General features: G+C 41.1%; 1 protein-coding gene across 4 annotated transcripts in view; it reads left to right on the forward strand.

Moving 5' to 3' along the window:
• Positions 1 to 19,765, forward strand: part of TMA16 (translation machinery associated 16 homolog) — a 68,338-nt gene extending 48,573 nt beyond the window's left edge. For all 4 annotated transcript variants that reach the window (XM_033941776.1, XM_033941786.1, XM_033941767.1 and 1 more), the window contains exons 5-7: positions 2,774 to 2,922; positions 9,399 to 9,441; positions 17,855 to 19,765. In XM_033941776.1, the coding sequence (XP_033797667.1) occupies positions 2,774 to 2,922; positions 9,399 to 9,441; positions 17,855 to 18,038 (376 nt within the window). In that variant the 3' untranslated portion in view covers positions 18,039 to 19,765. The remainder of the gene's footprint in view (positions 1 to 2,773; positions 2,923 to 9,398; positions 9,442 to 17,854) is intronic.
• The last annotated feature ends 543 nt before the right edge of the window (positions 19,766 to 20,308 follow it).

A 20,308-nucleotide genomic window follows, 5' to 3' on the forward strand; every position in this document is an offset into this window, starting at 1 on the left:
TGTATTGTATTGTTATAATGTTTATCACTTGTTTGTCAGTTTTAAAATGAATAAAGAATTATAAAAAAAAAAGAAATCAACTCTATCAACTACCCTTTGCAAACCACCCTAAAACTTCTAGGTATGGCTATTGACAGAGGCTGCACCATGCAACCACAAATTAACAAAACAATACAGAAATCTTTCGCAGTTATGAGAAACCTTAGACAAGTCCGAAAATTATTTGAAAAAACACAATTTCAGCTCCTAGTACAATCTCTAATCCTAAGTATCCTAGACTATTGCAACATCCTCTACCTCCCCTGCCCTGCAATAATGATTAAACAACTACAGACAATTCAGAATACAGCTCTGAGACTCGTCTATTCATTGAAAAAGCATGATCACATTACTGAGGCATTCATCAATTCTCATTGGCTTCCAATCCAGGAAAGAATACAATTTAAATTCTACTGTATACTATTTAAAACTATAAATGGAGACAGCCCAACCTACCTAAACGACCGCCTCATCCAAACCACCTCTACCAGGCATAGAAAAACACACACCCCATTCACTTACCCCCCAATCAAAGAAGTAAAACGGAAAAAACTATACAACGGACTACTGGCCACTCAGGCAGCGAAGATAGACAACCAAGTCTCCAACCTATTGACAACAACCCCAGACTACAAGATGTTCAGAAAGGAAATACAAACTATACTCTTCAAGAAATCCCTTAATAAAGCTTAATACCATGATAAAGCTTAACCCCCCTCTTACCATCCCCTCCCTAACCCCAGATCCTACTTTTCCCTCTCTTGGAAACCTTCTCTGATCTAACGTTGTAACCCTTCTTCCATAACTCTTTTTGTAATCCGCTTTGAACCGAAAGGTAATGGCGGAATAGAAATCTGTAATGTAATGTAATATGTTTAATGATATGAGCAGAATAGACATATTGCTTGGGGATCATCCCCATACTCCTCCCTCTTCTATTTCCTCGTGCCTGTAATTCCTATTCCTAATTCCTATTGCCTGTAATTTCCTCTCCAGAGCTGACCATCCGCTTTGTTATGAACTGAAGAATTGGAGGACACCCCAGATGGATAGTAGACGGAGCAAAGAATTCTAATAAAACTCCCTACAAGAATTCTCATGAGATGGGATTGACTACCCACAGGTTCAGGAATAGTGTGTCTGTATACTAGAAAAGATTACCGACGTAAGAACCTAATCTTTCCATTGCATGTCCTCTAGTCCTAGTATTTTTGGAGAGAGTAAACAAGTGAGTCGCGTCTATCCATGGGATAAGGTTAGAGATAGCATGAAGGATCTGCATGGTGTAGAGATGACAAGAGGCAAAAGGGAACTGGGGGGCTGGATAGATGGGTGCTAATGATTAGCATGTGCTAAATTCTAAGATGCCCATAGGAATATAATCAGCCCTGTCTCCAAGGCTCTAGCATCGGCTCACTGGCTGCCTGTATTCAAACATTGTGTCTTCAAGAGCCTGATGCTAGCATTCAAATCCTTGCACAACATGGCATCAGGCTGGATGATGGCTAAGCTTCTTCCGTACATGCCAAACGGGTCCCTCCGTTCCCAAGATGAAATATGCCTCAAAACGCCCCCTGGTTGTGTCCTTCAACTGCAAACTGCCAAAAGATGTTCCTACTCCCACTTCATACCGAGCCACTGGAATCAACTGCTTCCCCGCAGATCAGATCAGTAGAAATAGGTTAGGGACTGGGTGAAACAAGTACAAGAAGCTGGAGGGAATGTGAGTGATATAGAAATAAGAGATTAGGAATGAATGGGTAGATTAGAATGGGAAATGGAAATGAATGAATGGGTAGATTAGAATGGAAAATGAAAAGCTGATGGTAAAATGGCAGATAAAAAGAGAAAAACAGGACTGATTAGTTCAATGAAGGAAAGTGATTGAGAGAGGCCAAATATAAGAAGGGATGAGGGAAAGGTACAATATGCTTAATAGAAATTTGGGAAGATGACAGACAAGCAGAGAGAGGTAAAGATAATGAGAGAAGAGACAAAGGTAGAGAAAATAGCTGCCGGGTGATGAGGAAAGAGAGAGAACATAGATATTAATAAAGAGCAAGGAAGTTGAATGAGGAGACAATGTATCAAGAAACCACAACAGAATGATGAGAAAGCTAAAAGTATACATTACAAGATTTTTATTTTTTTAAAAATTTAAGTAGTTATATTTTTGTCTTATTACACAGACATATTTACATGTTTAAACCTATACTTGTTATATGCTGCTACTTGCTAGATCAGAGTTAACACTATTTGATATTACATTTTCTTGACTGGAATGGATGATGATGCTGAAGATTGCTCTGAGCAGCTGTGTTGGTTAACTTTTTACTAGTTTTTGCTATGTTTTTTGATACAAAATACTTGCATGCGCATTCCCATTAACTTCTATATTGTCTGATATGTGGAAATGAAAGGTGCTATTTTGATCTTGTTTTGTGTTCTATCAGAAATGTTGATATGAGGATTATCAAATCATTTAATTAATTTTTACAGAAGAATATAAGCATAGTACCAAAGTGTCCCTGTTCCAAATGCTGATATTCCAAGTACTAAAATGTTCTTGCCTGATAAAATTTTCATATTCAGAAAAAACACTGTATTTACTGGGGAAACTCCTTCAAATTTTATTGGGATCTACAATCCATCTTTTAGAAGTGGTTGCATGACTGACTTAATTTCAAAAGTTTTTAAGAGGTTTATATACCTATACCTCTGCTGTTTTTTTTAGATATTTACACCGGTTTGATGGAGAGTTGGAGCAGATTGAACTGCATAATAGCATCAAGAGCAGACAAGGAAGACAACACAATTCCAGAGAAACTGTTATTAGACAAACCATAGAACGTGAAAGATTACTTTATGAGGGGCCTGGGACAGGTATGTAACCATCTCCTCTTAACCAAGAATGAAAACTGAGAAACTTGAGGTGGATTAAAGCTATTCCCTATAAATCTCATTTCTGTCAGTTTGTTGTATAGCCGTGTAAGGAAACATAATTGTACTTTTCTTTCCTCTCTACCCACAAGGCAGCACTGCACCTGGCCCAATGAATGTTACATAGTAAGATAGTAAATAAGGGAAGATAAACACAGAAATGATGTTATCTTCTCTCTAAGCTGAGTGCATGGTGGTTGTATGGTCACTTACAAAAATACTGACCCGTCCTGACTTTCAAACAAAATTAAACTATAAAAAAAGAAAATAAAATAAATTAGTTACCATATGTGTGATGGTTTTTTTGTGCTATATACAGAAATGCATTGCTAATACTGGGATCAAAAATTGTTGGTTTTTTTGAACTTGTTGCTCACATGAAACAAAATTTGCATGCACCAGGCCACTCCTGAAAGGGAGCATTGAAAATGACCCATTCAGTCTGTCTAGCGGTGAATTGTTCATTTTGTGTGGATGCATATACAGATTCCCATATAGAATGGAAACAGACAACCCCAATGTCTTTTTTCTTCAGTGTTCCTCACTCAGACTTTACCATCATTATACCTGTATTCTTAATGCTGTATGTGATCTTTTGATATTTCAAGAGTGGTGCTCAGTTACAGGCCTCATTGTCCCTAATTTGGATTTTGAGGATGGTTGAACATACAAACTAGCTTGACTCAGCCAAAATTGAGCCAGTGTTCTGGCATAGTAAAATAAGTGGATACTTTTTCTGGTTATTTTGTGCTAAGATGCTCAGTCAGTCTATCTAAGTAAGGATCATTGAATATGCCGGTCCTAAAAATAAATAAATTGAAATCTCTTTAAATTAGGACATCATGTATCTCTACTGTATCCATTTACTTGAAAGGCACTAAATATGGATGCTGCACTTAGATTTTTTTGGTCTATGCATCAAGAATACCTATTAACTCCATTCATCCTGAATTCTAATTTTTCTTAGTATCAAAATGCTTAAGCAAAAGTAATGTGCTGACCATTCCCAGATTTTGAAAAAGAAGAATATATGCACTTGATTCCCAAGTTACCGTATTTGCCGGCGTATAAGACGACTTTTCAGTACCTTAAAATCCTCCCCAAAGTCGGGGGTCATCTTATACGCCGGGTACTGTTTACATGCCCTTACTTTACATTAGAGAGCTGCACGGGGACGCCCCTAGGGTCGCGGGGATCCCGTGGGGACGCCCCCTAGGGTCGCGGGGATCCCATGAGGACGCCTCCGAGGGTCGCGGGGCTTCTGCGGGGCTGGATGTACTCAGTCTTCTGGATGTACGCGGCTCTTCTTCTCCCTACCTTCTCTGCTTGCAGCACAGAGCCGAACGGAAGTCTTCCCGACGTCAGCGCTGACGTCGGAGGGGAGGGAGGGCTTAAACAAAGCTTAAATAAAGCCCTCCCTCCCTCCGACGTCAGCGCTGACGTCGGGAAGACTTCCGTTCGGCTCTGTGCTGCAGGCAGGGCAGATAAGGAGAAGGAGAGTAGCCTCGCGGTTCGAGTGGCTACCAAGGGAGAGGGGCGGCACGCCCCGCCCCGCCCCGGTTGCAGCACAGCCGGCCAGATTCCCTTACTTTTGTGGCACTTCCCCGACCGACCGATAACAGCCCGGGTCCGACAATCCTCCCTGCCCTGTAGCCGCGAATCTAAATTACCTTCTTACAGCAGCTGTAAGAAGGTAATTTAGATTCGCGGTTAAGGGCAGGGAGGTTTGTCGGACCGGGGCTGTTGTCGGTCGGTCGGGGAAGTGCCACAAAAGTAAGGGGACCTGGCCGGCTGTGCTGCACCCGGGGCGGTAGAGAAGGAGGGGGGGGAGAAGGACGCTGAAAGGCCATGGTGAAGACAGGAGGGGGGGGGAAGGACTCTGAAAGCACTTGAAGACAGAGGAGGGAGAAGGAGGCTGAAAGCACATGGGGGAATACAAAGGGGTGGAGAAGGACGCTGAAAGGCCATGGGAAGGGCGGGGGGGAAGGACTCTGAAAGCACATGGGGAAGACAAAGGGGTGGAGAAGGACGCTGAAAGGACATGGGGAAGATGGGGGGGAGAAGGACACAAAGGAAATGAGGAAGAGAGAGTAGGGAGAAGACGCTGGCAGGGAAGAAGACAGATGCCAGACTATGGGGGGAGCAGAGAGAAGAAGATGGGTGCCAGACCAATTTGGAAGGGGGAAGAAAGGGAGAGGCACAGTAACAGAGCAAATGGAAGATGCAGAAGGAAGAGAGATAGTGGATGGAAGGAATTGAATGAGAACATGAGGAAAGCAGAAACCAGGCAACAAAGGTAGGAAAAGAATTCTATTTCTTTTTTTTTTTTTTTGCTTCAGGATAAAGTAGTATATTAGTTGTGTTGATAAAAATTTATAAACATTAGAGGCTCTGGTAGAAACCCGTTTACAAAGTATGTATTCTTCCCAATTAATATTTTCAAATTAATAAAGTCTTTTTGCTTATTTGTAAATGGGTTTCTACCAGAGCCTTTAATTCAGTAGCATAATTAAATGAAATAACTATTTCTGAAGTTTATAGGGACGGGCGGGGACGGAGGGGATTCCTCGCGGGGACGGGTGGGGATGGAGGTGATTCCTCGCGGGGATGGGTGGGGACGGGTGGGATTCCTCGTGGGGACGGGTGGGACTTTGGCAGGGACGGGTGGGGACGGGTGGGATTTCTGTCCCCGCGCAACTCTCTACTTTACATGCCCTAACATCTCCTTCCTTACCTCCTTACGGTGCTTATGGTACTAGTAAACCTGCCGGGATATCAGCGGGGCCATGGCGGGACATCAGTGTGACAAGGGTGCCAGCTCCTTCATCCTGCGCAGCGGGAAGCAGCGGCGCTCTGGCCCCACCCCTTTTCTCTTTACTACGTCTCTCGCACATGCGGCCGTGTGTGGAGTCTAGCCCTTAAGGAAGTTGCGGGGGCGAACAGGAGGCTTTTGAAGGCTTTTAAAGGGAAACTGTCATGCCAGCAAACTTGCTAGGGACTTGCCCGGCACTTGCTCTCTCCCTCTATGTGTTATCTTCCTTCTATCATTGACAGTTTCAGTTTGGTTAACAGTTTAGAAAACAAATAGCATGGCAGCTCCCATGGGTTTATTGTTCTATTCAGCTTTAGTGAATTAATTAAAATTGTTGAAATAAATTTTGATGTACTTTTAAGTTTTATTTGTTGTGCAGAAGGTGTGCGGAAGAAGGGGTAGTCTTATACGGCGAGTATATAACAAACTCTATATTTTAACTGTAAAAGTTGGGGGGTCGTCTTATACGCCCAGTCGTCTTATACGCCGGCAAATACAAATACCATCTTGTCAACCTCAATGCCAATGCAGTTTTATGCATAAATGATGTTGGTTTTCTGAAATCCAGACCCACTTAAGGTTTATGAGGACTAAAATTGAGAATTCTTGCTCTAAATGACTAAAATATTGAGTTGTTCTACCCCATTCTAATTACATTGAAATGTAAGGTATTTGTGCCATTTCTTGCAAATATACTTTAAATGTTTTTCATGTTAGGATTAGGAGGAAATATTTTGGGTGGCATCACAAAAATTTAGGCCATGGCCTTGATGCATACAGATAAAATTTAAAGATAAATAAATGGTGATAAATTGGTAGTTGAGGGATTTTTACTCCCATAATGTGTTTATTAAAAATTATGAAATTTATTAAAGTATTTCTGATGCTCCTTTATGTAGGACCTCTTACCTTCCATAACTGAAATTGGTCTAGGCCAACTTAATCTTCACATCAACCCCTATGTACCTTATTCTCCTCATTTATTTTACCATCATGGCTTTCTGTAGAAAATATATTATCAGTGAAAGCAACTACCACATCACATGAGCCCATAGGCATCAGAACAGGGGAGGCCACAGGGGCCATGGCCTCCCCAAAGTTTAGCGGTCTCTGTTTGGTGGCCGCCCTCTCTCCTCCCACCTGTTTCCTGGTATTATACTTTAAATCTTTGGGCAGCTGCTGTGCAGCGTCAACAAGCAGGCCTTCCCCAGAAACCTTCATTCTACTTCCGGAAGCAGGCCTGCTCACTGACGCTGCACAGCAGCTGCTCAAAGATTTCAAAGTACAGCATTGGGAGGAGGTGGGTGGAAAGTCAGGAGCTGGGGAGAGGCCACGTCGTAGAACTCCGCTGGAGCTAGGGTGGGGCTCCTAGGTCCCCCTCAAACCAAACAGTGTTCTGCCTATGCATGAGCCTTCCTCTTTAAGAAATGTAATGCTATATTTACTCCATTTCTGCACCATATGTTCTTTCAACTATCTATTAAACAGTATAATACCTTATCTGACTAGAAATACTTCCTCATCTGACTAGTAATAAAACACTGATCTCAGCTATAGTTCAGATTCCTCTTTTCCACATGCATCATTTTGCACTTGCTCACATTAAATGTCATCTGCCATTTTGATGCCCAGTCTTCCAGTCTCACAAGGTCCTCTTGCAATTTATCAACTTTGTGTTATCAGCAAATTTAATTATCTCACTAGTTATTCCAAATTCTAGATCATTAATAAATATGTCAAAAAGCAGTGGTCTCGGTACAGACATCAAGAGTAGAGCTGCAAAGAATCCCCAATTTCAAATAGTCACATCTACAATATAAAAAAGTCAGTAAACTGTGAACTATTCACTATGCATTCTTGCTATAGGTTTATGTATAAAAAGAGGGAAAAAGACCTCAGACACCTTCAAATCATGTCAAACAGCAGTAAGTTGATCAATTGAATGGGACATCTCTTTAATCATCTGTTTTAAAAAACCCACTTTCATTTTTCTTTTTATATATGGCACATCAAAGTATGAATTCAAAACAAAATGACTTAACTTGGTTGGAAGAAACCTGATTCCAATGGGACCCATTTCACCCTAGGCTTCTTCAGGGGATGAGTGAAAATATAAAAGGAGTGGAAATGTAAAAGGAACCAAGTGCTCCTTTTACAAAGGTGCGCTAGCGGTTTTAGCGCGCGCTAGCCGCTACCACCTCCGTTTAAGCAGGTGGTAATTTTTCGGCTAGCGCACGCTAATCTTGTGCATGCACTAAAAACGTTAGCACACCTTTGTAAAAGGAGCCCCAAGTCTTCCTTCCATCGCCAGCCACTTCAAATTTTGAGATGGAATGGCACAGGTCTAAGCTCAACGCAAACATATAGCTTTGTTACAAGAGCCATCTGAGGTTTTTCCCCTCTTCTTATACATAAACCTAAAGCAAAAATATGTGGAGGAGCATAATCGAAAGGGACGTCTAAATCCGTTTGCGTCCAACTCGCAAGTCATCCAAAGTAAAAAAAAAAAACCCAAAAAACCCAGCTCAAGACATATTTTCGAAAAATACGTCCAAAATTTTTTTTCTTTCAAAAATCATCTAATTATATGGCCTGCTGTCCTGGGGGAAGACCTGCTATAGGTACCTAACTTTGTTTTTGCCGAGGACAAGCAAGCATGATATTTTCACAAATGGAACTCTCCAGCTGCCAGGACAAAGTCTCCTGTAGAGTTACCTGGAGGGGCATGATGATTATGGCTCTTTTCAATCACATGTGGTAGATACTGTGTGGAGCATTTACTGGTTAAATGGAAGAATGTTCCAGGATGTTGAGGGAGATTTTCCTCTTTTGCAAAGGATATGTTATATTATACAGTATATATTTTGTTTCTTTGGAATTAGTTGTTTACAAATGTGCCCTTATCAGTTTTGGACCTGCTTATTTTGGCAAGATGGTTGTGAAGGGGGATGAATATCATTTAATTACTCCTTTATTATTACCATTATGCAGTTACTCTGTTATATCATTATTCTTGTTTCACTGTTACAGTATTAATCAAAGTTAAAAAGGGGGTTGTAATATGCATAGGATATTCTTGGTTCAAGGTTATGATTAGCAGATAGGAGGTGAAGAGTACGTTCTTTATTTTAGATGGTTTAGAGCAGGGGTGGGCAACTCTGGTCGGCCAGAATCCAGTCGGGTTTTCAGGATTTCCCCAATGAATATGCATTGAAAGCAGTACATGCAAATAGATCTCATGCATATTCATTGGGGAAATCCTGAAAACTTGACTGGATCCCGGCCCTCGAGGACCGGAGTTGCCCACCCCTGGTCTAGAGTATGAGTTGTAATGAATTGCAGGGATGTTTACTGAGATGTTGGTGATCTTTCTGCCTCTTTCAGTTGGCTTCATTCATTTTTTCATATGCTGCTTTAAAATGTAATGTTTCAAATACAATTAGTCTTTTACAAATCCAAATATTATATACTGTATATTAGATTTTTAGTCTGTTTATTCATCATGATTATCTATGCCATGAAAAATATTTATAAGATTAATCCTTAGTTGTTGCTTTGAAATCTAATTTTTTATTTTTTATGTTTTGTTGCTTGGCCTCCCTTCTAGAGATTCCTGACCTTCTGAATGCAAAACATCTTAAAGTTTTTAGGTGAGTTATTTGTTTTGTTTTCCAATTTTGCATGTTAATAGCTACTTGAATCAAGAAGTGACCTTACATCCAAGAAGTATCAAGCAAACGTAATCATTCTAGTGCAAAAGGCATACGAGTCTTGAACCAGTGGGTTATTCATCTCTACTTGCGGGTTTATGTAGAAGGTGTCATCTTCAATTTTAGGTGCTGCCTCCTGTATCACTGGGCTGTGCTGTGCTGTTTCTCCTACATGAAAGTTGAAGGTGTCTTTTTAATCTGTTCTGATTTTGGCTTGCTATTTGTGGTTTTTTATCCTGATTTTGAGGCTTATCGGTGCTTCAGAAGTCCCCAGTTTTCCTGGGGCAGCTCTGCCTGGGACAAGACACAGACTCTCCTATCAGAAGTTTGTAGCTGGGAGAGTTACCCTTTTACAGGGCACCTATTTAGGTAGCCTGTATGAACATTTTTTTAAGGATTGGGAACCAATCCCCTAGTACCAAAGGGAAATCTGGCAGCGCTTCTAAAGGTGCTTGAGGGGGCAGCGGCTAAAAGGGTGCTTGAGGGGGCAGCGGCTAAAAGGGTGCATTTGCCACACTGGCTGCAGCTGGCCAGAAGCTAGAGGACCTTTCCGAGGGAGATTCAGAGGATGAAGGTTCTCTTACTATGCCCTTTCTGTCTCAGAGCATGCCCTCCCTTTCCAGAGTTGCAGGGTCGCAGACAGGTGAGTGTGCTTCTTGTACAATCCCTCTGGAGCCTGAACTATCGGGTATACTATCGGGTAATGCATCCATTCCAGCCTTGGCTGCAGAACTTAAAAATAACACCAACCCCCCTCTGTGAGGTCCCCTTGAAGTTCAGTTTGATTCTGCAGCCTTTGCTGAGAACTTCTAGTTTTCTTCTGCTCATGATTTTATTTCTCAATTCCTAGTCGTTTATTTTCTTCGGTACTGTGGGTTTGCCCTCGTGCTGCGGATTAACTCTGTGCGAGTGATCCTTCGGCGGGAGATCGCAGACATTTTAAAGTTTGTCTGCTTCTAGAGGGTGCTCTTTAAGCCTGAAACTGCAGTAAGCTCTCTGGACAGCCTGCAGATTGAATTGGGTCTCCAGGTTCGGGAGCCATCTCTCCCCTGGTTTGTCCGTAAAGGGGTAGAGCGCAGGCTGTTGTGGTTCCAAAGAGGTACTCCGGGATTGGAACCACGCCGCGTATCTTCACTGATTTCCCTGAGGGATCCTGGTGGTCGTAATCTGAAGTGACAGGGAAGTTAAGGTGGCCAGAAGATCTGAAATATCCAGTTTAATCAGCTCCTGAGGTAATGATCTTCCTATGCCTGTACTGTGTATTGCTAGCTGCCATTGAAATGCATTGCAGTATAATATTGAATGGCCTGACTTATTTAAATGTCCAGATAAGTATTTCTCAATAGTGTTATACATGCACAAATATCTTCTATATATCAGTGCTCCAACCTGGACCATATATGTTTATATATTTTTTCTAAAGGAAGCCTCAGCCCCACCACTCCACCGCAAAAGTTTTACCTTACTGCGAGAAGCTTTATGTGGCACCTCATCATTGGCCTTCCTTGTTTTGTGTTGCTTAGTTATACCATATATATCAGCTTTAAATAAATATTTGCATGTTTCAATAAATATAAGTATTGCATTAAAGTGCTTGTGCTTTTGTTAGTATATTACTTAGCTTTATATTGTTGGCGGGTCATCAGCAAGATTGTGGGAAGGGATGGAGGGAGAGATCAAAAAAGATTAAACTGGAATGAACAGAGATTTATTTATTCACTTGATATGGTAACACCTAGGGGACTGAATGCAGAAATTGAGTGGATGTCATTGATAGGAATCTAGAGGATTGAATGGGGACAGAGTGGAAATTATTGATAGGATAACATTCTAGCCAATGGGGAAAAGAAGGGGGAGGATACCTTGTAAGAGTTCAATGGGAGGAGTATAAAAAGGCCATCTTTCTCATACTTTTGGAGTCGGAAGACGACAGCACACTCGGTGAGTTATTCAATAGTAATTGTTTGAAACATTTAGGATAGGTAGCTGGGTATGAAGGGATTTTCTCAGCACTTCTCCTTATACTGTTTTATTTCAGGGGGACCCTTGATAAAGCATTATATGCGAAACATGTCGGGTCAGACTCCTGAGTTCTTGGCTGTGAATCAAGCTCAACAATATAAAGCTAAGTAATATACTAACAAAAGCACAAGCACTTTAATGCAAAACTTATATTTATTGAAACATGCAAATATTTATTTAAAGCTGATATATGGTATAACTAAGCAACACAAAACAAGGACGGCCAATGATGAGGCGCCACATAAAGCTTCTCGCAGTAAGGTAAAACTTATGCGGTGGAGTGGTGGGGCTGAGGCTTCCTTTAGAAAAAATATATAAACATATAGGGTCCAGGTTGGAGCACTGATATATTGAAATGCATTGCAACACATGTCTGTGGTGTCTGTGAGTCACAGACTTTACCGATTTTGGGGGGTCCTCAAATCGGGGTTTTGGGGGGTCCCCTGCATGCCCTATAAATCCTAAAATTGCCATTTTTAGCGTTTTCCTGTGTTTTTAACGGCCATTTTTCTGTCAAAAATCAGCAGCGGCCATCTTGGATTTTTTAAAGTTTTTAAAAGTATATTTTTTGGTCTTAGAAGCTTTGTTTTTCCTCCAAACTTCACAGATGGCCACCTCAGGACCGGATGGCATGGATTCATGCCTTAGATGCAGCGGATGGCGGCTGGATTTGAGGCCATTTATCCTGTGTGCTACGGGCCACGAGGGGGGGGGTGAGACATGAGCAGATCCCACGCTCCCCTCCTCCTGAGAGGCCCTAATGCCTTTTCATTCCACCAGAGTCGTGATTATTCCATCCGGGGCGCCTAAACTGGACGCGGATGGTATTTTTGCGAAATGCAAGCACAATTTAGGGAAAAAGTCTCCTCAATCTGCTATTCATGAGGATGATCCCACAGTCCTCCATCTGTTCAAACTCTCAGCTCTGTTGGATCTTATTACCAATTTTGTATGGGAGTTAAACTTGAACTCCCAGCAGGTCTCCTCTTCTCACTCCTCTATTATGACTGGAGTGAGAGCCCAGTCTTTTACGTTTCCCTGGCATCCTGATATCAATGTATTAGTCACGGAGCACAGGAATGCCTCTGAAGGGTCTTTTAATGTAGCCAGGACTAAGTCTTATCTGTATCCGATGGCCAGAAGTGTTACCAGCTGTTCGCTCAGCCCAAGGTTTATTCCTTAGTAGAATAGGTTACCAAATACACATCTTTGCCAAGTGAGGGAGGCGTGGTGTTAAAGGATATGCAGGATCGCAGAGTGGATGTGATTCTGAAAAGACAATTCAGGGCTTTAACTTTAGGAATCAAAGCGGCCACAGTGGCTGTTTTTTTGTGACCCGTGCCTGTCATACCACGTTGCGGAGTCTTGAGGGGATGAGCCTTTACCCCCATTTATTATTAGCAGGGGTGGATTACGTGGCAGATGACTTGTTTGATATCATCAGAGGCATGAGCAAGGTTTCGTATTATTCATTCTTAGCTCACAGAATGCTCTGTATCAAGCAATGGGCTGGTGACTCCATCTCCAAGGCTACTCTCAGCAGACTTGCTTTCAAGGGACAAATGCTGTTGCAGATTGTTGAACAAAGTCTTCTTGACAGCAGGCCCAGAATCTCTAGAAGCTCAGGGCACTCTAATTTTTGTGGCTCCAGGCTTTCTAGGCAGTATTCAGCAGGAGCTGCCTCTTGGATATCCAGATGGAGGTTCTCAGGGCCCAAACAAAAATCAGGCCTCTAGTTCCCATCCTGCTTCAACCTCCAAAAAGTCACAATGACACCAGGTTTAGAGCAGTTCCCCTCAAGATAGCGGGACAACTCTTGGCCTTTGTGCAGACTTGGGTACAGATAACGTCAGACTGTTGGGCACTGGAAATCATTCAGAGCGGTTACAAGCTGGAATGTGCCCGGCCTTTAACGGACTGGTTCGTGGACTCCTTAGTTAGCCAATTAGAAAAACAGGCAGGGTGGAGGTTGTTGGATATTCAGGCAATAGAGCAGGCAGGGTGGAGATTGTTGGATATTCAGGCGATAGAGCCCATATTGCCCAAATATTTGGGCTCGGGCTGAAACGATTGGAGATCCATTCTGGATCTTACATCAATGCAGTCCTCAAAGTTCCATGCTTCCACATGGAGATAGTTCAATCTGTCATAGTGGCAGTTGCACCAAGGCAGTTCCTAGTCTCTTTGGATCTGACAGAGGCCTATTTGCATAGTCCCATATTTCAGGATCACAGAAAGTTCCTGAAGTTTGTTGTGGAAAATCATTACCAGATCTTGGTCCTTCCCTTTGGGTTGGCTACAGTGCCTTGCATGTTTACCAAGGTGATGGTAGTGGTAGCTGCCCACCTGAGCAGGATGGGTCTCCAGGTTCATCTATACCTAGACGACTGGCTGATCAGGGCTTCGTTGTTCACTGAAGGAGGGCAAGAGGTAGCTCATGTGGGCCGAATTCTGCAAAACATGGGTTGGATAGTGAATTTCCGAAAGATTCAGCTGACTCCATCAAAATCCCTGGAATACCTGAATGTCTTCTTCAACAAGGCACACAGCAGTGTCTATCTTCTGGAGGCACGCGTGGTCTGTTCACAATGCTGGTTTCCCCTTCTTTGAAACATCTTCATCCATCTGTGCACATTGGTCTTGCCATAAACATTCTGTAGTCTTCTGTGGATGTCGAACAGCCTGCAACCCTCCTTCGTCAAGAAGAACTCAGTGACGGCACATTGCTTCTGCTTGGAATTCATTATTCACTTGCAATGAAGATAAAGATTCTGAAACATCTGTATGAGGGGCCGCTGAAAAGTTCTGAGCCCAACCAACAAAGTTGGGGCAGTCTCCATCGAGTATAAAATATACTGTATATGGGTGTGAGGAAGGCATAGCCTATGATTTAAAAAAAAAAAAAAGTTGATAATCTTGTAGCTACAAAATATACATTTTTATGAATGGGATAATCCCATGGGATCTCTTAGGAAGATGTAGAGACGGTGAATGCTGTGGATAGACAAACTAGATGGGCCATTTGGCCTTTATCTGCCATCATGTTTCTATAAATGATTGCATGCTATAATTTACTTGCATATCTATGCGCACGCCCATCAGCAGATTAGGTGTCATCAAATCATGGCATACACTAATTGGTATTCTGTAAGAGGCAATTTACATGTATAAATGACTAGAATACTGCCATTTAGGTACCTTCCTAATGCCTAAAACTAAGCATCTCCATAGTGACTTACATGGTTCAAATTTATTCATCCAGCAGATGTAATTTAACCCCCCCACACACACACACACACACTTGTTCATGTTTGTTAAAATTTGATTTACTGCCACAGTATACATTAGTTCTCAGTGGTTAACAATAAAACAAATTAATAAATAAAATTAATAAAAGAACTCCATTAAAAACAGGACAGACCTAACAAAATATATCCTGTCGCATTTGCAGGTAAGCTCACGGTAGTTGCCAAAGAAGATCAGTAAATGTGATCATTTTGGGGAATATCGTCCAAAAATCTGAAAAAATGTGTTTTCAAAAAGCGTTTTAAAAGCCTTTAGATTAGGTTCTAAACAAATCTGACTTGGAAGTTGATTCCATATACTAGGTACCAGATAGAAAAACCCTTGGACCAAGTGAATTCCCATTTTAGTCCTTCTAACGGATGGAATTACCAACCTGTTATCTAGAAGCGATCTTAATATGCGCAATGGAGAGTGTGGGATAGTTAAAGAATTTAAATAACTAGGCTGTTGCACATGTAGAGATTTATGTGTTAACATCAAAATTTGTGCTCGTGTGCTCATTACCCACCACTAACTCATATAAATGAGTCTGAGTATTAGCCCCATAGAATATAGTAGCAAATAACTAATTGGTACATCCAGCCTTCACATTTTCTTTCCTGAAAGAGTACTGCAGATCCCATGCAACCACCAACTTTTCCTTCAGACCCTTGTTATGAAATAAATAGTTTCATTACCTGTTATCTTCTGTCTTAAAATCAGTGGCATAGTAAGGGGAGGTGGGGGTGGGGTGCGGTCCGTCCCGGGTGTCATCTTGGTGTGGGTGCTGGCAGCTGGCCCCCTCTCCATCCCCCCGGCTCCTTTCCTGCCCCCCCCCCCGCTACTGCACGTCCCTTCCCTTCCCCTCCCCCGACGTCAGAGGTGAAGTCTTGTGAGACTGGCGCTTGTACGTGCCTGGCCTAGCTCAGGGAAGTGAGAAATTGGTGTGGTGGCTTAGGTGGTAGGAAAAGAATCGGGGAAGTGGAGAAATCGGCACAATAGCTTGGGGGGGGGGCAGGGGAAGAGAGAGAGAAAGAAAGACAGGCAGGGGGAGAGAGAGAGAAAGAAAGGCAGAAATAAAGAGGGGGCAGGGCACTCCTGCTGTAGAGCCATTCTTGTATGACTGGATGAGCTATATTTATCTTTTTTTTTTTTTTTAGTTGTTTAAATTCATGCAGAAATAAATGGCTAAATTGAACCTAATGACTTCATTAATGCCTTTCCCTTTTTTTAAACCTCTATACCATTTGAAAGAGGGCAGATATCTAATTATTCCCTTCTAGCATTGGATGCTTCTTAAATTTAGTAAAAATATTCTGGCACAAGTGTCAAACCTTAAAAAAGGAAGTCATATTGAGCATTGGAAAATAATAATAATTAACTAATTAAAATAGTACACATTTAGGGCTCCTTTCACTAAGTTGCGAAAATGGTTTTAGCGTGTGCTTAGCACGTGCAGAATTACCACGTGCGCTAGACGCTAATGCCAGCATTGAGCTGGTGTTAGTTTTCCTGCATAGTGCGGGAGTTTGCTCGTGATAAAAATGTTGGCGCACCTTAGTAAAAGAGGGGTTTAATTTTCCCCACCACCAAATTTCCCCATCCCGCCCTACCCGGCTACTTTTTTCCTGCCACCCAGCTGGAAAAAATTTCTGTGGAGAACACTGACGAGGATGGGAGGGGGAGGGAGTTCAACATTTTTATAAGATTGAAATGATAAAGGTTGGCAAGAGTTTAACCCAATAAAGAGAACTGAGAATATGTTAAGTTCCAAATTTGTTTGAAGAGACAAACTATAAAACATTCAGCGGTTTATTGTTTTGGGGGCAATGTTCAATCTTTTCTAACGAGTAAGTACTTAAAAACCTAGAGTTACATCTTCAAAGGGTAATGTGTTAATGAGAGTAGTTTGAACTAGAACAATATAAATTGAATCTGGAAAACAAATCAACTCTTCTTACTTTTTATTTATGTCATATCCACTACATTTATGCCAAGGTCAATCGGGTTAGAAAGGATCGAAATACATGTGGCATGAAGCACCCTCTATGTAGTGGATATTCAATTATTTAGTAATTCTCTTTAATATTATTCCTCAACTCTAATAAAAATCCAGTGTAATCATTATATAAGAACTTAAGCCACTTATGTTTAGGCTAACATGACTTGGGAGAGACGACCCGACATGTTTCGCACGCCTGTGCTTTATCAAGGGTCTCCCGAGGGTGTCACTTATCATCCGACTCTCTGTGCTACTTTCTCTCCTAACAGTGACACCCTCGGGAGACCCTTGATAAAGCACAGGCGTGCGAAACATGATTACACTGGACTTTTATTAGAGTTGAGGAATAATATTAAAGAGAATTACTAAATAATTGAAAATTAGATCTACAGGTGTGAAAGCCGGTGATGAGAGCCATGTAAGTTTTCCTGCTGCCAAAACTCATTACAGTGGTGGGGCTGAGGCTTTCGTATAAACCTAAAGAAAAGTTTAATATTGGACTTTGAATTCAGGACTCAAATATCAAAGTTGATTCTTAATAGTTCCGAATTAACAGTGAAATTCTGAAAGTTTACCATACATAAGTGGGTTGTATTTCCCTTAGGCATTTTTTTTTGTACAAGAATTATAATGTTCTGTTATTCCTTCAGATTAGACAAGGTCTCAACCTTTTGATTTAGGTTAGAATAAGAAAGACACTTCTATTTCTCTCCAAAGTATTACTGACTCAACGTTAAATTGTCTTAAGAGTGGTAGGTGCTAAATATATTAGGCAGATAAAACGTATCTGGAATTAAACAGGCATGAGTGAATTGTTCCTTGGATTGCTTCAGTATGTTTTAGCCAAATACAGTGCAGTTTCCTTCTCTGTGTGTGACTTTTGATAGATAACTGAGGGAAGAATAGATCGTTTATATATTTTTCATTTGTTATTTCTCTCCTTCCCTGTGTTTAATGTACAGTGCTGCGTGCATCTGGTAGCACTATAGAAATAATAAATAATAGTAGTAGTTGTGTGATCATTGTATTCTTTCCTCATTTAAGGGAATGGAATGCTGATCTGAAGAAACTTCCAAACATTAAAATGCGAAAACTATCTGCAAGAAGCTTTGTGAGTGTTAAAGAGGAAGAGAAAAATGGTGGCACAGAAGAGGAAACAATGGAGAAAAAAGATGAAAATGTTTTTATGATGTTGGAGGTGGAAGAGCACCCAGAGAGACATTCTTAGAAGAGCACCCAAATGGTGAATGTTTTTTTCAGTTGGTCTGGAAATAAAGCTGCTTATTGGAGTTTTGCAACAAAATGATTTTATCTTGCATTTTAAGCACATGTGAGCGTTAGTGGTACATGATTTAGGCCTAGCGAAGGGAGGTTTGTCTCATCCCACAGCTGGAAATCTCATAATATCCCAGTTTAGTTTGTGTACTATAGAGTATCATTTTCTCTCAGGTGATAAAGTGTAGTGTGAAAGTAATTCCCTTAATTTTAACACTTATCTCTATGATGCAGTGACAGATGTCTGGGTGTAAGGAATTTTCAAGCAGTCTTTTTATCTGCTAATTTCCCTTTCCATTTCAATTAATAGAATTCTGTTTTAATAGAATCGAAAGAATGGTTACTTGAGTGATCTGTTGAGTTTATTAATGTGGTGACAGTGCAAAATACTGTTGCACTCTGTAAGTACATGTATGTTCAAGCTGATATTTTCCATTACCCTGTTTTCAAATGGCATAGACTACTGTGTAATTAGGAATACTGGTATAATTTCTATTTTTTAAAATCCTCTTCCCTCCCTTTATGGTCAATTCAACCACATGTGCTATAACTTATATCAGAGTTTATGTATATGCAGATTTAAAGTTAATTACAGTAAAACCTCCATAGTTGACCACCTCCCTGCATTGACCACCTCCTTAAGTTGGCCTAATTTTCATAGACGGTCATGCACCCCATGTACTCAATGGAAGTCTGATCTCTATTTATTGACCATCTCTGTAAGTTGTATCTCAACCACTTGGACTGTGACACACAATATTAATTTACCCTCTATAACTTGACCAGTTGAGTCCACTCTACACCAAGGCGTAGAGGGTGTGGGCTTTGCCCCTTTGTTGTATTATTTTTTTCTTTAGTGTAAGTTCTTTTTTTTCATGTTTTATTATTACCACGTGTTGGATTAGGCCTAATACCCTATTGTTTATCATGTGTTGCTGAAGATTTCCTCAATGTGAAGGACTGGTCTGAATTGTAGGTACATCCTACAATTACTGAAAAATGTTACAGTTAATCGAGACATGATAGCCCAAAGGAAAAACTCAAAGAGCTGACAATGAAGGAAAAAGTTAATCTTCTACATTTCCTGAAGAGCAGCAGCCAAAGAAAGATGGTGGAACATTTTGGTGTTGGCAAGATCACACAGTTAACAGAATTCAAAAACATAAACATGAGTACTTGGAGAGATATGGTAAGGAGAGTAGAGACCTACAGCAGAAAAAAAAGAAAACTATTTGTTAAGACTGAGTGTAATAGGTTTGGCACAGCCCACTTGTACTGTAGACAAAAGTCAGTGTCTCAGTCTCCACCTGCTGGCAGAGGAGCGTAAACCTATCCGTTTCTGTGCCGGTCTAGAGGGACTAAAAGACTGATATTGTAGTAGACTGCAGGAGATCACTGGCTATCTCCCATAGCATGAATATGAGCCGAGGCAACATAGATTCACTAGAAGCAGATCTTGTCAGAGACAGATCTGATCAATTTCTTTGACTGTGTGACCAATGAATTGGATAGAGGTAGTGTGTTAGATGTGGTGTACTTACAGGTGTGATAATTGTCACCGCTAATATGAAAACTGAGATTGTGAATGACTCAAAATTACGTGAATAAATCAAAATACAGTACCTGAACATTACATTGGAAACTCAGCCTTGAGGCCTTGTAATAAAGAGATTAAGCTCACAGATTGGCATTCCCTGTCAAAATTGCTGATTCTCCATTTCAGCTAATGCTAGGAAGTTCAGAAGGTTGATTTTGTGACTCTTAAGAGACATAGATTTATGTATCATTATTCATATACATTCATGGGGTGAGATAGCATGTGATGATCTGAAGATGGTCAAACAGGTGAAAAAGGTGATGGTGAAAGCTAGAAGTTGAGAGGTAATAGGCTCATGAGTAATCTAAGGAAATACTTTTTTACGAAAAAATGGTAAAGGCATGCTATAGTCTCCCAGTAGAAGTGGTGGAGACAAAAACTGAATTCAAGAAAAAATGGGATGGGCATGTGGAATCTCTTGGGGCAAGGAGGAAACAATGGATGCTGTGGATGGGCCATTTGGTCTTTATCTGCCATCATGTTTCTATGACGCATTTTGATCACTAAATTGAAAATAAAATCATTTTTCCTACCTTTGGTGATTTCATGAGTCTCTGGTTGCACTTCCTTCTGACTGCATACAATATTTCTTTTTTTTTTCTGCCTTCTGCGTGCTTCCTCTCCTC

The sequence above is a fragment of the Geotrypetes seraphini genome, chromosome 1 (assembly GCF_902459505.1).
Source record: "Geotrypetes seraphini chromosome 1, aGeoSer1.1, whole genome shotgun sequence".
Taxonomy (NCBI): domain Eukaryota; kingdom Metazoa; phylum Chordata; class Amphibia; order Gymnophiona; family Dermophiidae; genus Geotrypetes; species Geotrypetes seraphini.